Source organism: Crocodylus siamensis, chromosome 11 (genome assembly GCF_052110815.1).
Source record: "Crocodylus siamensis isolate JL-2025a chromosome 11, ASM5211081v1, whole genome shotgun sequence".
Lineage (NCBI taxonomy): Eukaryota > Metazoa > Chordata > Crocodylia > Crocodylidae > Crocodylus > Crocodylus siamensis.
The window spans coordinates 19177030-19192199 of NC_143405.1; the positions used below are offsets into that span (position 1 = coordinate 19177030).

Consider the following 15170-nt stretch of genomic DNA (forward strand, 5'->3'; position numbering starts at 1 on the left):
GTGCTGCCTGAGTGCTGAAGAAGGCTTTCTGCTTTCCCTGTTCATTTTGTGCCTGCACAGTGAATGATCAGTAACTCTAGCCAGGACTGGGACTGTGGGGTTTTCCATGGTGCTAGCAGCTCTGTGTCAATCCCATGTAGCCTGCTGTCATGGAAAAATCTGTGGTTGTAGGGAGCAGTAAGCAAATGATTCAGAGGCCTTGTAAGCTTTGCCTAATGGTTCTTATCACAGCTCATGATCATTGACCTCTCCTCTTACCCCCTGCAGTAGATGTAAAATGTCTGAAGTGGATTTTTGATACTTAAGAAAACAGAAGTGAGCCAGCCCTACCTCACGGGCTCTGCATCCCACTCTGGCAGGTAGCTGGTGACCTGTCCTGGATCCCACTCCAGTAGGTGGCTGGTGATCTGGGGGCTTGTAGAAGTGATCGTTAGAGCTGGAGTTCATGTTTGTATCTATAACTCTATGGAAGGGCATTTGCAGCTTGGAAGGCAAATCGGTTCCAATGACCTTGTGTTTTTGTTCTGTTGCATGAAACAATTGTCACTTTGGAAGCCTAAATAAAATAGATACAAAGATCCAGAGCCCTTTCCAAGGCTCCCACATGCCAGTCTTGTGCCCTTAAGGGGTGTGGCACATCTGGAAGGATGACACTTGTTTCTGAGCTTAGCCACGCCATTTGGGAAGCCAGATATGAATCCTTGGAGAAGTGTGGCTGGGTATATTGACCTAATGCTGCAAACTACCTATGAAGGAGGCTGGAGGGCTGTTATTTTTCATGATCATCTGTTGTGTTAAATAGTTCTTATTCACTCAGAGATCTGCAGTTATTTATCATTGTCTCTACTCTTCCTAGCACAAGTGAGCAAGATCTGTGTTTGATAGGGTGGAGTGGAAAGGGCAGGCTTTTTTGTATTGAGGTGAGCATACTAAACATAAGTGAAAGCAAGAGAACATGAAATGTTGGCATAAAGTAAATGAATGAGGTTTTTATTCTCCCAAGCCCTCTGCGTGTAAAGCACTAGCTGGATGGATCTGCAGGGGCCCCCAGGACGGTGGTGTTGGCGGTGTAAAGCAAGGACTTTTGGCTAGCCCCAATGACTTTAGGTGATAACTTGCTGTGAGGTCTGGGGCAGAGTCTGTGTCAGGACTGCTTTGGGGTTAAAGTGAGATGTCTGGGGTAAATCTGGAGGTGCCCATAGTTTTGCCAGTTTGGAATCTGCAGTAGCTGTGGAGGGAGCTGGGGGTCCCTTCAGGTGCTCCCTCAAGAAATAGCACTAACCGTGGCCCAGACCTGCCAGCCCCATCACTCAGTAATGGGAATGCTTCCAAATGGGAGCACTTTTCAGATCCCATAGCACAGGTCACAGCCCAGTAGAGCTTATGATGCCTGGAGATACGCAGTGGACTGTGTTCTTTATCTGACACTTCTTCAACAGCATTCCCAGAGTATCAGGGCCTCACCAGCACAGCCTGGGCCTCAGGCATAGCTGTCCTTGCAATGGGGATGTCATGCCCTTCTGTAAAGTTCTTGAAAACCAAGGCCCTATAGGGGCCCTCATTTTGCCCCAGCCTGTGTATCCGTTCCAGATACAGAGCACTTGCCGATGAAGGATAGCATGGAAACTTGGAATGTGACGCTGTTTGTGCACTTGCTTTGTGGCACATGGAAAAAGCACAGGTGGTGGCAGGGTGTCCCTGTGGGATCATAGCATCAGTTGTTAACTCCAGAGGTTGCTGACTGTACTGGATCGTTACTGCGAGGTTCTTTGGGGAGTGTTATTTTTCCAGTCCCTGTACAGAGCCTGTCTCCATCGGCAGTGCGGTGCACACAGTGGCAATGAGGCAGAGCTCATTCTGATGTCTTGATCAGCCAGAGTTGCTCCTGAACACAGACTGCAGAGCCCAACTGCTCCACAGGCAAGAGAGCACTTTGAAAAAGCTTGTGAAGTCAGCGGCCCAGCAGGTTCTTGCCCTTGGGGGTTGTGGTAAGTCTGGGGGCGTCCCACTGTAGGCATAGCTAGGGCAGGGTTGCCTCTTGCTACATCTAATCCATTACTGTGAAGTTCAGGTGTCCCCATCTTGTGTTGCTTATATCTCCACCAGTAAGACTGTATTCAGGTGTTTGCTGTCCGCAGAACTTGGCAGAGTCCACTGTTTTCCTTCCCCCTTGAACAGAAGACAATTTTAAGGGGAGTAGGAATCCACGTTCCTCCTTGTGGATGCCAGGAGCAGCAGCACTCTCAGCAAATTCTTTCAGCAAGGGCAAGTGGAAGATGGAGCCAGTTCTGCTAGTTCGGCTGGCCCTAGCTGCTGTGAGAATCAGCCTGAGCAAAGTGCCAGGGCAGAACAGACTTCTTCAGACACCTTGCAAAGAAAGGGCTTGTCTGATTTAGGGAAACCTGTGGTTTCACAAAGTCTGGATCATTGCTCTCATTATCTTTTTGAATCTTCTTTTTCCAAAGAGCCAAGCAAAGCTGCCTGCTCCATGGAGGCACCTGTGCTAGTGGTAGTGGTATGGTGTTGTTCGCTAAGTATTGTCCCACTGACCCCCCCCCCCCATATAAGAGGTTCAGAGGGAGGGGCTGCACTGTGCTCTGTTATCATCGCAAGGGGATCTATTAGTTCTTTTAATACAAAATATAAACCCTGCAGCTGTCTGTTTGCCCAGAGTGGGACCCATTCCCTGTGCTAGCTCATGTGGTTTGTCAGGGAGCAAGCTTTTCTAGCTTAGCTGCTGACATGCTTTAGCACTTGGGATCCTTTGGCTTTTTGTTTCTGCCCTTGCATCTTGTCTCCTGTGCTCCATTCTCCCCTGCTCTTCCTTTGTTTCAGCAATGTCTATTCAAGGAAACAGTGTCCTTAGCAATTGTCATGAGCTATACTGATGGGGGATGTTGTGTGAGATCTGTCTCCATCTCAACATGTGGCTCAGAGACAGGCGATGGGAATGACCAAGGGTATGACTAGAGACTGGAAGGATTGAGGCAGCATTCATTAGAGAGAGGATGTAAAAAGAAAGTAATGCAGGGTGCAGAGAAGTTGGATCAGGTACTGCTCTCAGCTGCACTGTAACCCAGAACCACCTGAGCTTACTTCCAGGTTGGGTACTAGCAATAGACTAATTGTAGCATCCTGGAGCTCCACTCAGGCTAATATATTCTGCTGTGAATCTCCAGCTGTTTAAAATGTAACTCTGTTTAAGCCATCACTGATGGCACTTCTGTATCCTGCAGAATGTCACTGCAGATGTCCTGTTAAAGAAGTCTATGTGGGAAGTGTGGGGTAGCTTGTATGCTAAAGTCACACCCAAGCTTATTCTGCTCTAGTATGTAAAAAAGCCCTGCCTCTTTGGGTGGCAGACCAATGGAGGAACTATTCCTAGGGCAATTCATAGCATCAGTGCCTACTGCAGGTTCTCATACTTCTCTCTGAAGCAACTGCTAACCAGCTATTATCCTATGCCGGGACAGAATTATGGACTTGGATGGATGTTGGGTCTGATCAGTCTGACAGTTTCCACTGTCCTTCATGAGTTTCAGGAGATTCTTTTCCCCACAGCTCTTGGGGGAGAGGTGCTCAATGATCAGCACAGAGGCTGGATATGTGGCAGCATGGAGGAGCAATGTGCACTAACTCCACCTTTATCATTCACGATGTGTAACCCAGCATTTGGGAAAGCAGTGAGGAATTCCGGATTTCCCTGGTTCCATGCTTTTAAGGGAGATGGCCCAGCCCCTGGCACCATGGTTAAGTGCAAGTAGGGCCTTAAATAGCCTCTTGCTTTACTTCTGCATCAGGCTGGTCCTTACTAATGCACTTCACTGACCAGCCTCCGAACTACAGACATAACAGAAGCAAGGCCTTTCTCTAGGAAATGTGCCTGGAGGAAAACCCATGCTATGCAGCACATAAATGAGTCTAACCCCAGTTTGGCTGCTGTTTTAACCACAGGGATGTCCTCCTGGAAGGCAAACAGCAGGTATTGCTCCCAGCAGACAGCCTGCTACAGCAGAATTGCATCCTTAGTTTTTTTTAAATACAATCTTATTGCTTATTGTTTTATCAGTGTCACAGGTCTTTGTTTGGTGACTCCCAGCCAAAGCCTGATTTTGGCTTTGTTTTCTCCCTTTCAGGTGCTTTGGAAGATCTGAAATTCTGCATCCTCTACCTTGCAGAGGTGAGTATTTGTACTTTGGGAATTAATCCCCACTCCAGAGGGAGCCAAACACACTGACCAATACTATATACTGGGGGCATAAAGTACAGAGAGCACAGAACAGATTCATTTAATTTCTCTTTTTAATTAGTTTTCCAGTAGTCTGCATAGGAAACCTAAGTGGCTGCAGCCAGAGCATATTAATAAGCTGCTGCTAAATGGAACCTGTGAATCAGGAGCATGGATGTCTGTATACCCTTCCTTTCCCTGACATGTAATCCATGGGTAGCTCTTTTCCCACTGCTCTTGCTTTTGATTTAGACCTCTGGATTCCTTTGCCTAATGATGAATTAATTTTGCCAGTCTATTTCAATTTGATTTTTATGGGTATTTACCTATTCTTGCCTTTAGATCGTAGGAGTTTTAAACAATGAAATAGGAACAAAGGAGCCTATCATAAAAGACTATATAAAATCTTTAGAATTATAGATCTGAAAGTGCACATGGATGGTAAGTGACTGTTTGCTTCACACGTTTGCAATCATTAGGACTTCAGCAGAGTTCCATTTGTGGCATACACGAGCTAAGGGCACGGCAGAGCATGTTCCTTGTTCATGGGTCCACCTAATCACTAAATCCTGACATTTTCTTCACAGCTCTCCATTGTATTCTTGATTTTAAGGCCTGCTACTCACAGGGCAAGAGATTACGCAAGAGAATAATAAATAGTCCTGGTGAAAGTCAGTGGAAGAAATATTCAGATTTGAATTTAATTCATTTCTGATTTAGTGGAAGGGGCACTACTCTGCATAGGGAGACATGGGTTTTATTCCTAGCTCAGCCACTGACTTGCTATGTGACTTCAGGCAAGTTGCTTCTCCTCCCTGTTCCTTCCTCTCCCCACCCCCACAATACTTTGCATGTCTGCCTAGACTGTAAGCTGGTTGGGGCAGGAAGTGTCTGCCCTGTGTATTTGTGTAGCACCTCACCCAATGGCAGCCTCAAGCTCAGTTGCAGCTTCTAGACAATACTACAATAGAAATAAATAATACAAATATTTTTGTGGCCCAGGGGTTTTTGAACTGTCGCTAGTTTTATTTCCAAGTGAGGAACCATGTGCATGTTCACATGAGTCAGTGGGGGAAATACAGCCTTTGTCTAAGATGCATTTTGAAATCCGACACTCCATTTGAGGAGGTTGAGGGCCCATAAACAGGAACATTTTAAGGTGGAGTTAATGTCAGAGGGTTTTTTTGGTTTCTTTTTCAAGTTGTAATGAAATGCAGAGTGGTCGTCTTTTCCTGGATTTGAATGTCACTGCAAATCTATCTCATGGCTCTGGCCCATGACAGCCAGGAGCATCAGCTATAGTCAACATGTCATGGTTGCATGGAAAGTCCAAAGCATGTCTTGCTCTTCCATTGACATTACATACTCTCAGTGCTTTCAAAAGTGCCTTCTGTAAAGGATTTGGAAATTCCTTGTTCTTCCTGACTTCTCTATTCTGAGTTATGTCTATCCTTGCTATTTCCACATATACTAACCCATAATTGCTGAAAATCAAGGGAATGCTTTCAGCCTTGCAGTAAATCCTGTTTTATGGCTCATCATCCAGCAGGGGCTGCTTATGCATTGAACAAGGAAGGCCAGTGGCCTACATAAACAACGATGACATCACCCTTGCAGTGCTACTCCTCCCTTTGACAGACCGGGTGTATTGCTGCCCACGGCCAGCACCTCATCAGCTTTGCCATAAAGAGCAGCAGTAGGGAGAGGAAAGGATTAAAAAAAAAAGGTTTAAAAATGCCTTTACAAATGCCTGTGAACTGATAGGGTGCTCAGGAGTGGGGGAGACAAGTGAAACCTCATGCACTTTCCATCTTCAGTGTTCAAACAGTTTTGCAGAAAGGGGAAATTCCTTTTTTACAGAAGGGAAACTGAGGCACAAAGAGAGAAAGGAGGTTACCCACCATCACATCTATGTGTCAGTAGCAGAGCCAGAAATAGTGCAGCTGAGTCCTGACTCCCACTCATGTGCTCTGAGTCAGTAGATTCATAGCAAGGTCACAAAGGTGACAGGGTGCTAGGGAAGCTAGTGCAGCTGTTGCCAGCACTGAATGATTTGCGTGTGGCTAAAAGCACAAGCCTGCAAGAAATGACAACTGAATTTTAGGGACAGCTCTGTTGCTGACTGGTGGGTGACCCTGAGCAAGCCACTCAAACTCACTGGGTGCTGGTATGGCCTTAATCCTTATCTACCTCCTGCAAGTGCAGAAGTTGGTGGGGCTCAGAGCACTGGGCTGTGTGGTTGGGATTTTTGGGTGCACCACATTATACACACGCAGCCTGGTTTTTAACAGTAAGAAGGGCACATGGGAGCTCCAGGGTCAAATGGGGGAGCGGTGGGAAGGGCTTTTCCCACCTGAACTGCAAAAAAAAGATCTATGCACAGTAGACCAACTGTCAGTAACGTTTTTGGGCAGAGTGCCCAAAAAATTGCAGAGTCTATGTGTAAGGTGGTGGTGTGCCGGGGGTGAATGGCTGGGTAGCTATCCTTCTTGTGGCAGTGCAGCCCTGGCTCCGTCTCTGCCATCTGTGGACCCCAGTATAGCTCCTTGTAGCCTCCCAGCTGATTGCCCTAGCCAGACTCGCCTCTGGGCAGGCCCCTGCTGTCTTCCTTGGAGCCCAGGCTACTTGCAGCAGATGTTGGGGAGGCTACAAGCAGATATACCAGGGTCCATGGAGCGCATGCCCAGCTTGTTGCTAGTGGCATGTGCATGCGTGCCTTGGGATGGATAGGAGGGAAGGAGCCAGGGCTGCACTGTCACAACAAGGATTGGGCTCCTTGCAGGTCCCCTGCCATCTGCCCTGAGGGCCTGCATGCCAAGCAAAATGTCATCACTTGCCACGGTCTGGCACGCACGCTGTGGGGTTGCTGATCCTTTCAGTGAATATCATCATAATCAACCTGTCTTCTTTTTTTCACATTCTCTGATCAGCAATGAAATATCAGCTCCAGTTGATATGTTAGGTATCACCACTGAGCTTAGTTAACACCCTTCTAGTATGAGTAGGTGCAGGGCTTGTCTCAGAGCTATTATTGTAGGCTGGCTGGAGATGCAGGCAGGCATCACTGCAGCATTTTTAAGATGATATTCACACTTACAAAGGCTGGAGACTTATTCTTTGGTTAAACAAAAACTAAAATCCTGGAGAACAAAACAGCAGCCTCCAATAGAAACTCCTCTATTATTGGATGCCCGCCTCCCAAGCCAGCCTATCCTGACTCTGAGAGGTGCTGTCCCAGTTGTCCTAGTATTTTCTTTGGTAAATAGCTGGGCCTTCCAGGTGTGTAAGTTCCCTTTTTGTCTGCACACAAAGTTGATCTTTCCTTCTGTCTATGGGAACAGAATTTGGTTCCCTCTGCCAAGAGAGCTTTCCAGCTGAGATGGCCCCCAGGTTAGAGCAGGTCAGCGAGGCAGCAGTCGCAGCTTGTGACAGGAGTGTGCCCAGTAGCCTAGTGGAAGAGAGATTTGTGTGAGGTATAGGAAATGGCTGTTAGTTAGATTTATGGGCACCTACCTGGAACAGTGCTTTGGGTCACCCATGCACAGCAGCTAGCACTTGCTGGCAGATGTCTCCTGTCAGTGAATCCTGCACTAGTTCAACTATTCCCAGCCCAAAATAAGCAGTTGTATGCTGTTGGGTGGTTCCCCTAGACTCTGCCGTGACTCATCTTTCATGTCCAGTTACCTCTGTGGGACGATGCAGCTGGATTCATCTCTGTCACTGAAGTAGCACCTCTCCACCTCTTCCTCCTCTTTTCCACTGAATGGTCATTACATCACAAAGTGAACTGAGGCCTGTGGTAGCTATAGCAGGAAGGAAATGTCAAACGAGATGCAATCTACAAAGAAGAACAAAAAGTCTTTCTGTTTATCTAAGATGAGTAAAGAAAACCAGGAGGGCTTTGAGTCGTATCAGTAACAGAGCTCTGTGACTAGCAGCTGTACCCTCTGCTATGTAGGAGGTGTGCTGCTGTGTGGAGGAAGGTGGCCTTGATGGATCTTGGTGTTGGCAGGAAGTCTTGTTCTAGGAGGTAATCTGTGTCAGTAGCAGACATTATATTTTGCAGCGAGGAATGCAGGTATGTCTGGGAGGGATGATGAAAGTGATTGGGTGTATCTATACATGCATTTATGAGCACCTAAACTTAAGGTGCATTTGGCTAATGTGCATTAAGGGAATTTAGGCCTGTCTACATGTGCACATGCTAAGGCACATTAATGTGGTTGTGCAGACTGACTTGGGACTGAGACTAAACTTAGTCCCAAGTCAGTCAACGTACACAGCATTAATGCATCTTAGTGCATCCACACATGCATTAAGGTGTTTTAGCTATTTGCACCTAAATTTGATACCTGCTTTTGCAGGTATCAAATTTAGGCACAAATAGCTTGAAATTTGCCATTTTTAAGGCGCGTTAAGGGTGTGCATGTGTAGACCTGTACTCTTAGTGTGCCTTAAAAATGGTTAGTGTGCCTTAAATCAGCACGTGTAGATGTGCCCAGTGTCCCAATGACTTATGGAACAACCATTACTGTGGCATATAAGCACACTGGGACCTCAAGCTGAATGGGTGTACAGTGGTTTAGGTATCTGAAGTAGCTGTTGGTGGAAACTCTCATATCATTGTTTATTATCTGCTTGTCTTCTGTAATGAAACCTATCATTGTTTTAATAGCTCAGTAAGTAGAGAGGGATTCCTTCATGCACTCTCACTCTGAGACAAACATTTCCCTTTGAGGTCTAATTAATGATCTGTAGGGGATGATGTTACATCATCCTGTAGATGATATATGAATACATTCTGGGGGGTTTTTTCACCAGGAATGTAAGAGATTTAGTAACAGAATCTAGTGTGTTGTGGATATTGGAAATACCCTTACAAAATGGAAATTCTGAAGTTCAGAGAAAACTGAAGTGTAATAGAAAAGCTGCCTTCAGTCATCCTGTTTAATTGCACACAAATAAACCACTCAACTTTCTTTGAAAGGGATCTTGACTACAATGATTATTTATAGGAATTTTCCATCTTGACAGGGAATCATTTTGTTTATTAGCTGTTTGGGACACAGACTGCACCTTCTGATGTGTTTATACAGGGCATAGCAAAGGTTTGGTCCCAGTCCTGATTGGGGCCTCTGCAATATCACTGCAAAACAACGATAGATAAAGGTTTGCACAGGAATGTGAGAGGAAGGAAAGGAAAACTGTTCACACTGTTATCGTGAAATGTGTTAATTTTCAAATCACATTGAACTGACCCGAAATGAAATAGTTGTGTAAAATTTTCCAGTGGAAAATTAAATGGAAGATTATCCACAAAATCAAAATCTAGCTATGAATAATTACAGTTTTTGGAAACTGCCTTTTGGTTGGAAAATCTTTCCTACAGAAAAACATTTCAGTGGGAATTCCTGACCATTTCTAATTAACACATTTAAATTATTGGGTGTATCTTTAATACTGGCAGTAGCTGCTTGATTGTGTATTCAATGGGAGCTCCTCTGCTTAAGTTCCCCATGCTGCATCTTTGTACTGGTGATGCTAGTGCCCAGCCTCTCCAGGCACAAGGGTTCACAAAGGTGTATCCAAATATATCCTTACACAGAAAGAGCCCAGTTGTTTCCTGGCTGTTGGGCAAATTCCAAGTAGCCCCCGACCAGAGGAGTTATTTACACTTTATGTCAGCCAAACAGATCAGTGTTTGGCCCCATCATGAACCACGGATAGGTTTATTTTGCAAATGAATTGGAATTGAGTCTTTTTAATATATACTTTTAGACTTACTTAGATCTGTGTTCAGCTTTATTATTAAATTTATTTTAAAATATATTTGTGTATTTTATTTATTTATTTTAAAATAAAAGGTAACTTGTATTTACTAAATACATAAGTTGTTATAAGTAATCATGGCAAGTTTTCATCAAGGACAGTTGAAGCAAACTCATGCTCTGTTTTGTTACCAAACAAATGCTGAATGATTGTTATCTAACCCGAATTATTAACATAGTGAGTACTAGTCCCCCATCTAATATAAATTGGCATAAATCTCTGGTTTTTAGTGGAGTTACACTATGAGAAAATCTGGCCCCTAAAGCACATGCTTCAAAAGATCAGGAGTTCTACATCTCATGCCCTGATGAAAGTGGCATTATCACCTCTGGTTATAGCAGTGCTGGGGAAGAACAGAGATCAGAGAACCAGTTACTTCTTTCCTAGGATGAAACATTGGGAATAATGGGATTGTTCACCTTAGAGGGGAGACATGTGAGCAGCAACATGCAAAGAGACATTGGAGGTTAAACAGTGGCTACTTTAGTTAGGTATTTTGAAACCAACTGGTCCAAATAACTTCTCTTCAGGATTTTTTAAAGTGCTAACTCAGGGGCTCTGTGGAGCATTATTGCTGATTTTCAGTAATTGCTGGAACATTGGGGAAACTCTAGAGGACTGGAAAAAAGTTAATGCACTAATATTTAAAGAGGGCAAACAGGATGGCCTATGTAATTATAGGACTGACATTGATCATGGGCAAAATAATGGAACAGCTGATATGGGACTTCATTAATACAGAATTAAGGGAGGGTAATATAATTACTACCAGTCATCGTGGGATTATGGAAAATATATCCTTTCAGACCAACTTGATATCTTTTTTTTAACGAGATAACAACTTTGGTTGATAAAAGTAATAACACTGATGTAATATATTTAGATTTCCATATAGCATTTAACTAGATAAGGCATGACATTTTGATTAAGAAACTCGAATCTTACAATATCAACATGTCATAGATTAAACAAATTAAAACCTGGATAACTGATAGCCAGACTGTAATTGTAAATGGGGAATCACCACTGAGCATGTGTTTTTTCTAACAGGGTCCTGTGAGGATTAGTTCTTAGCCCATGCTATTTAGCATATTATCAGTGGCTTTGAAGAAGACATAAAATCGTTACTGATAAAGGTTGCACGTGACTCAAATGCAAGGTGATAAATAATATGGAGGACAGGTCACTGGCATAGAGTGATCTAGACTGCTAGGTGATGTGGTTAAAAGAAAACATTTTTCTGTTTGGCAAAATATAAGGTCCAGCATCTATGGACAAAGAATTGTTGGCTGTGGTTACAGGATGGGGAGCTGGGGAGGAGTGACTGAGGAACAGGCATAGTGTTGATAGGCAGTCGTCTGAATGTTCTTGTTCTGATCCTGTGGCCCAAAGGGCTAATTTGATCCTTAGATGTAGAAACTAGGCAATGCTGAATAGGAACAGAGAGGTTGTTTTTAGCTTCGTCTTCTGCCCAAGGGGATCTGAGCCCACTTCTCCCACTCCCTAGGAAAACACCTTAACCATAAGAACATAAAACTTGCTATTTACTGGGTCAGACCATAGGTCCATTTTACGCAGTATCCTGTGTCGCACAGGGGCTGAAAGGGGAAGTGAACTGAGTATGGCCAGGTTTTTTTCTACTGTTCCTCTCTCACTTGCAGCCTCCAGCATTTAAGGTCCAGGAAGTCCTAATTCAGAGGCTGTATCCATAATTCTCATGCTCAATAGCTACTGATTCACCTTTCCTCCAAGAATTTGTCCAGTCTTTTTTTTTAATCTGCCGGAACTGCCAGCTTCCACAACATCTGGTGGCAGAGTCCTAACTTTACTTACACGCTGTGTAAGAACAAAAAAACCCCTAGTTTTAAACTTACTACCCAGTAGTTTTATTTTGTGACCCCTAGTTCTTGTATTGTACAAGATAATATATAATAAATCCCTATTTACTTTCTCTTCACCACTTAGTATTTTGTAAATCCTTATCAACCCCCCCACAAACATCTGTTTTCTGATGTGAATAGACCTAGCCTCTATTCTCTCCTCATATGAAAGTCCTTCCATACCACTAGTCATCCTTGTTGCCCTTCTGTGTACCTCCTTTAGTTTGTCTGTATTCTTTCTGAGGTGTGGGGACCAGAACTGGGCACAGTATTCAAGGTGTGGATGCACCATGGGTTTATAAAGGGGCATGATGATACTCCATGTTCTATGGTATTTTGTAAAATTTAACAGATGTGGTGTTCTTTCTGTGATGTAGATTGAATATTTGCCTATAAAGCAAGTGCAGGTAGCTTCTTCATAGTATAGAAGAAGAGTGTGAGTACTTGTGTAGTGGACATACTGGGGGATTGCTCAAAGAGGGTAGAATTAAGGTTATATCTATGTTAACTATTCATCTGCTTGTTTTCAAAAGCTTGAGAGACCACCAGGCAGTTTTAACTTTATCCTAAAAAAGTCTGCCCCTCAAATTGGCTTCTAACTGCTCTTTTAGCTAGGCTTCCCCAGCTGTATTTTTGGCCCATCTAGTCATCCCCACCTCCAAGGTGAACCTCTCTGTCCTTCCTATTTCTGTCCTGGGTCTCCCTGGTGAGATTCCTGTAGGAGTGCCAAATGAGACCTAGCTGTGGTGGCGATTCTGATTCACAAGTCTTCTGCACCCACAGAGCCATCAAGAAATGTGACATTTTGGTCAGCTCAGTGCTGACCTGGATGTGACCACCGTTCCCAGTAAAATCACTTTCCATCCAGATCTGACTGCCTGCCAGTGTGCTCTTTGAGTCATTGTGGGTGGTATCTGGACAGCCATGAGTTTTGCATGTGCTGCTCCATGGCAGAGTGGTGGAGAGAATTGGCAGCTGGATCTTAGCATTTGTCTGTCTCAGACTTGAGGTGGGTTGTTCCAGCCCATGATGGAAAATGTTACTAACCACTGCTTTAGGCATATGAATACTACACATTCATGAACATTTTACCTGTGCCTGCAGCAGGACTTCCCTCCAGGGGTCCTCATGATCCACTGGCCCAGCTCAGTGCAGATCTCCAGGGTCATGGAATCCCATAGCACTGTGTTTGTGCCCATGGCTGTTAGCATGTGTGCTCATGGCTCTCAGTATAACCTGGGGTTTGTGCAGTCCCACTTTCTTCCCCAGCCTTCTCTTCTGTTCAGTGGTCCTGGCACGGAAGGAGGCTCTGATGGCTAATATCAGGGGTTCATGCATCTCCCTGCATGGGTGGAGGGAGATCCAAACTTTGAGGGATGATTTAAAGGTCTGAACTATTGTTTGCTTGTCCAAACAGAGCTCCTTTCCTCAGTGGTCCCCTGGTGCTAACAGGGATGGTTGGAGCCTTGTGCTTAGCTCAGTTGGGCCCTTCCTCTCTCCAAGCATCCCCTTATGTTTCTCTGCTGCTCTGGTAACAGCCAGCCCCAGCCTGCTGGCCAGTCCTGCCTGGAGGGCTGCAGTCTCACATGAGGCAGGATCCCACGGCAGCCAGCACAGAGCACTTGCAATAACATGTTTTTCGAAAGCACTGTGTAAATAGCACAGCGCAAAGGCGACTGGCAGCTCTCCTATTGGGCACTTTATCTGGTTGCAAACGTCCCTTTCACACCATCTGCATCCTCCTTTCCCAGTTCTGTGAGATTTAAACCATGTTTTCTCTCTGCACATGTTGGCAGGGGAAGCAGTAGCCTCCCTAAATGAAAACAATAGCAGGGAGGCTGGTTCCCAGAGTGAGGCCTGGCCAAGGTAGTTGGTATTCAGTGTGCTTATCCAGGCACTGGTTCAGTGTGGAGGGAGGCAGGATCTGCTGGCTACTGGTTTCCTACTAAATCAGGTGTCCCAAGCATCTGAGTTTCATAGTTTCATGTTCTTTGTGGGCACTGAAAACCTTGGAAAACATCCTCCCCTGTTACTGCCCTTCTGCGAACAGAGGGTCTCTTATGGGGAAGAGTGGAGAAATTACATTGTATGCATGTAGATAAACTCTGGTCTAAACCCATGCTCCTATTCATCGCGGGGATTCTGGGGGAGGTGAACCATGTCTGGTGGAGCGTGTGGGCCTCAATCCACTGATACAGGACCAGACTGAGGGGACAGGCATTAGAGCCCTGTATTGGGTAATGTTTAACACTTCACATTACTACCCTCCCTCTAGATAGAGCCCAAAGCTCTTATAAGCTGGAGCCTGAGGTCCAGAGGGAGACGGAGGTACTTGGCTCCTCTGCAGATTGGATCTGCACAGGCTGTTTTCAGCACTGCCCTAGAGCTGGCTCCAGCCACCAGAGCAACATCTGGGGGCTGTATATCACATTTATCTGGTCAAAAAGATTGGGTGTTTGTGTTCTCAGATTAAATGCTACTTGAGTCCTGAAGACACAGCAGAGATTTTCGTTTCCTTTCCCCACCCCAGGCTTGGGGGGAGTGGAGGTGCAGTTTCCCATCAGTAAGTTGGTGATGGTAACATCTCTCAGGCTGCTGTTTCCATGTGGACTCTCAGGCTTGTTTGCACCCAACATGGGGGTACTTGTCTCTGAATGTCCAGTGTGGGATGGGTAAAACTGTATGCCAGACCTAATCAGATGGATGGTAGCTATAATCTAATTGGCGAGGGGGCTGTAGAGTGGGATGAGGTGAGTTCTGAATCATTCTCAGTAAAGTAGATATGAAATGCACTTGGAATCTCTTTACACCTCGCTCCAGGGGAATTGCTGCCGCTCTCTGTGGAGGGTGGAATATGCATTAGCTACAATAGCTATGTGGTCATGTGACTCCTCTCAGATACACTTGCACCTATTAAGCTGTATTGATTTCCTCTAAGTCATTCACTTCTGCTGCAGCAGATCCAAGTGCAGGGGCAGAGGGTCACTTTTCTCCTTTTTTTCAGGGCATCAGTGAATGCTGCCATGTTATTTCAGAAAGTTTATTCATGTCTTATTTCAGAAAGTGTCAAAGGTTGTGTTTCATTCTGGGTACAGAACAAGTGAAGATCAAATTGGTCCAGATTAGCAGTTTGGTGGTGACTTGGTTTGGGACCCGAGTACCCAAACTTGGAGTCCTGGGTTAGGATTGGGGCATCATAGTGAATGCTGTCTCTCCAAATGATGGTCAGAGTG

General features: G+C 45.0%; 1 protein-coding gene across 4 annotated transcripts in view; it reads left to right on the plus strand.

Moving 5' to 3' along the window:
* RGS3 (regulator of G protein signaling 3) overlaps positions 1–15170 on the plus strand; it is a 155237-nt gene that overhangs the window by 81034 nt on the left and 59033 nt on the right. For all 4 annotated transcript variants that reach the window (XM_090021712.1, XM_090021713.1, XM_090021714.1 and 1 more), the window contains one exon: positions 4137–4180. In XM_090021712.1, coding sequence (XP_089877838.1) covers positions 4137–4180 — 44 coding nt within the window. The remainder of the gene's footprint in view (positions 1–4136; positions 4181–15170) is intronic.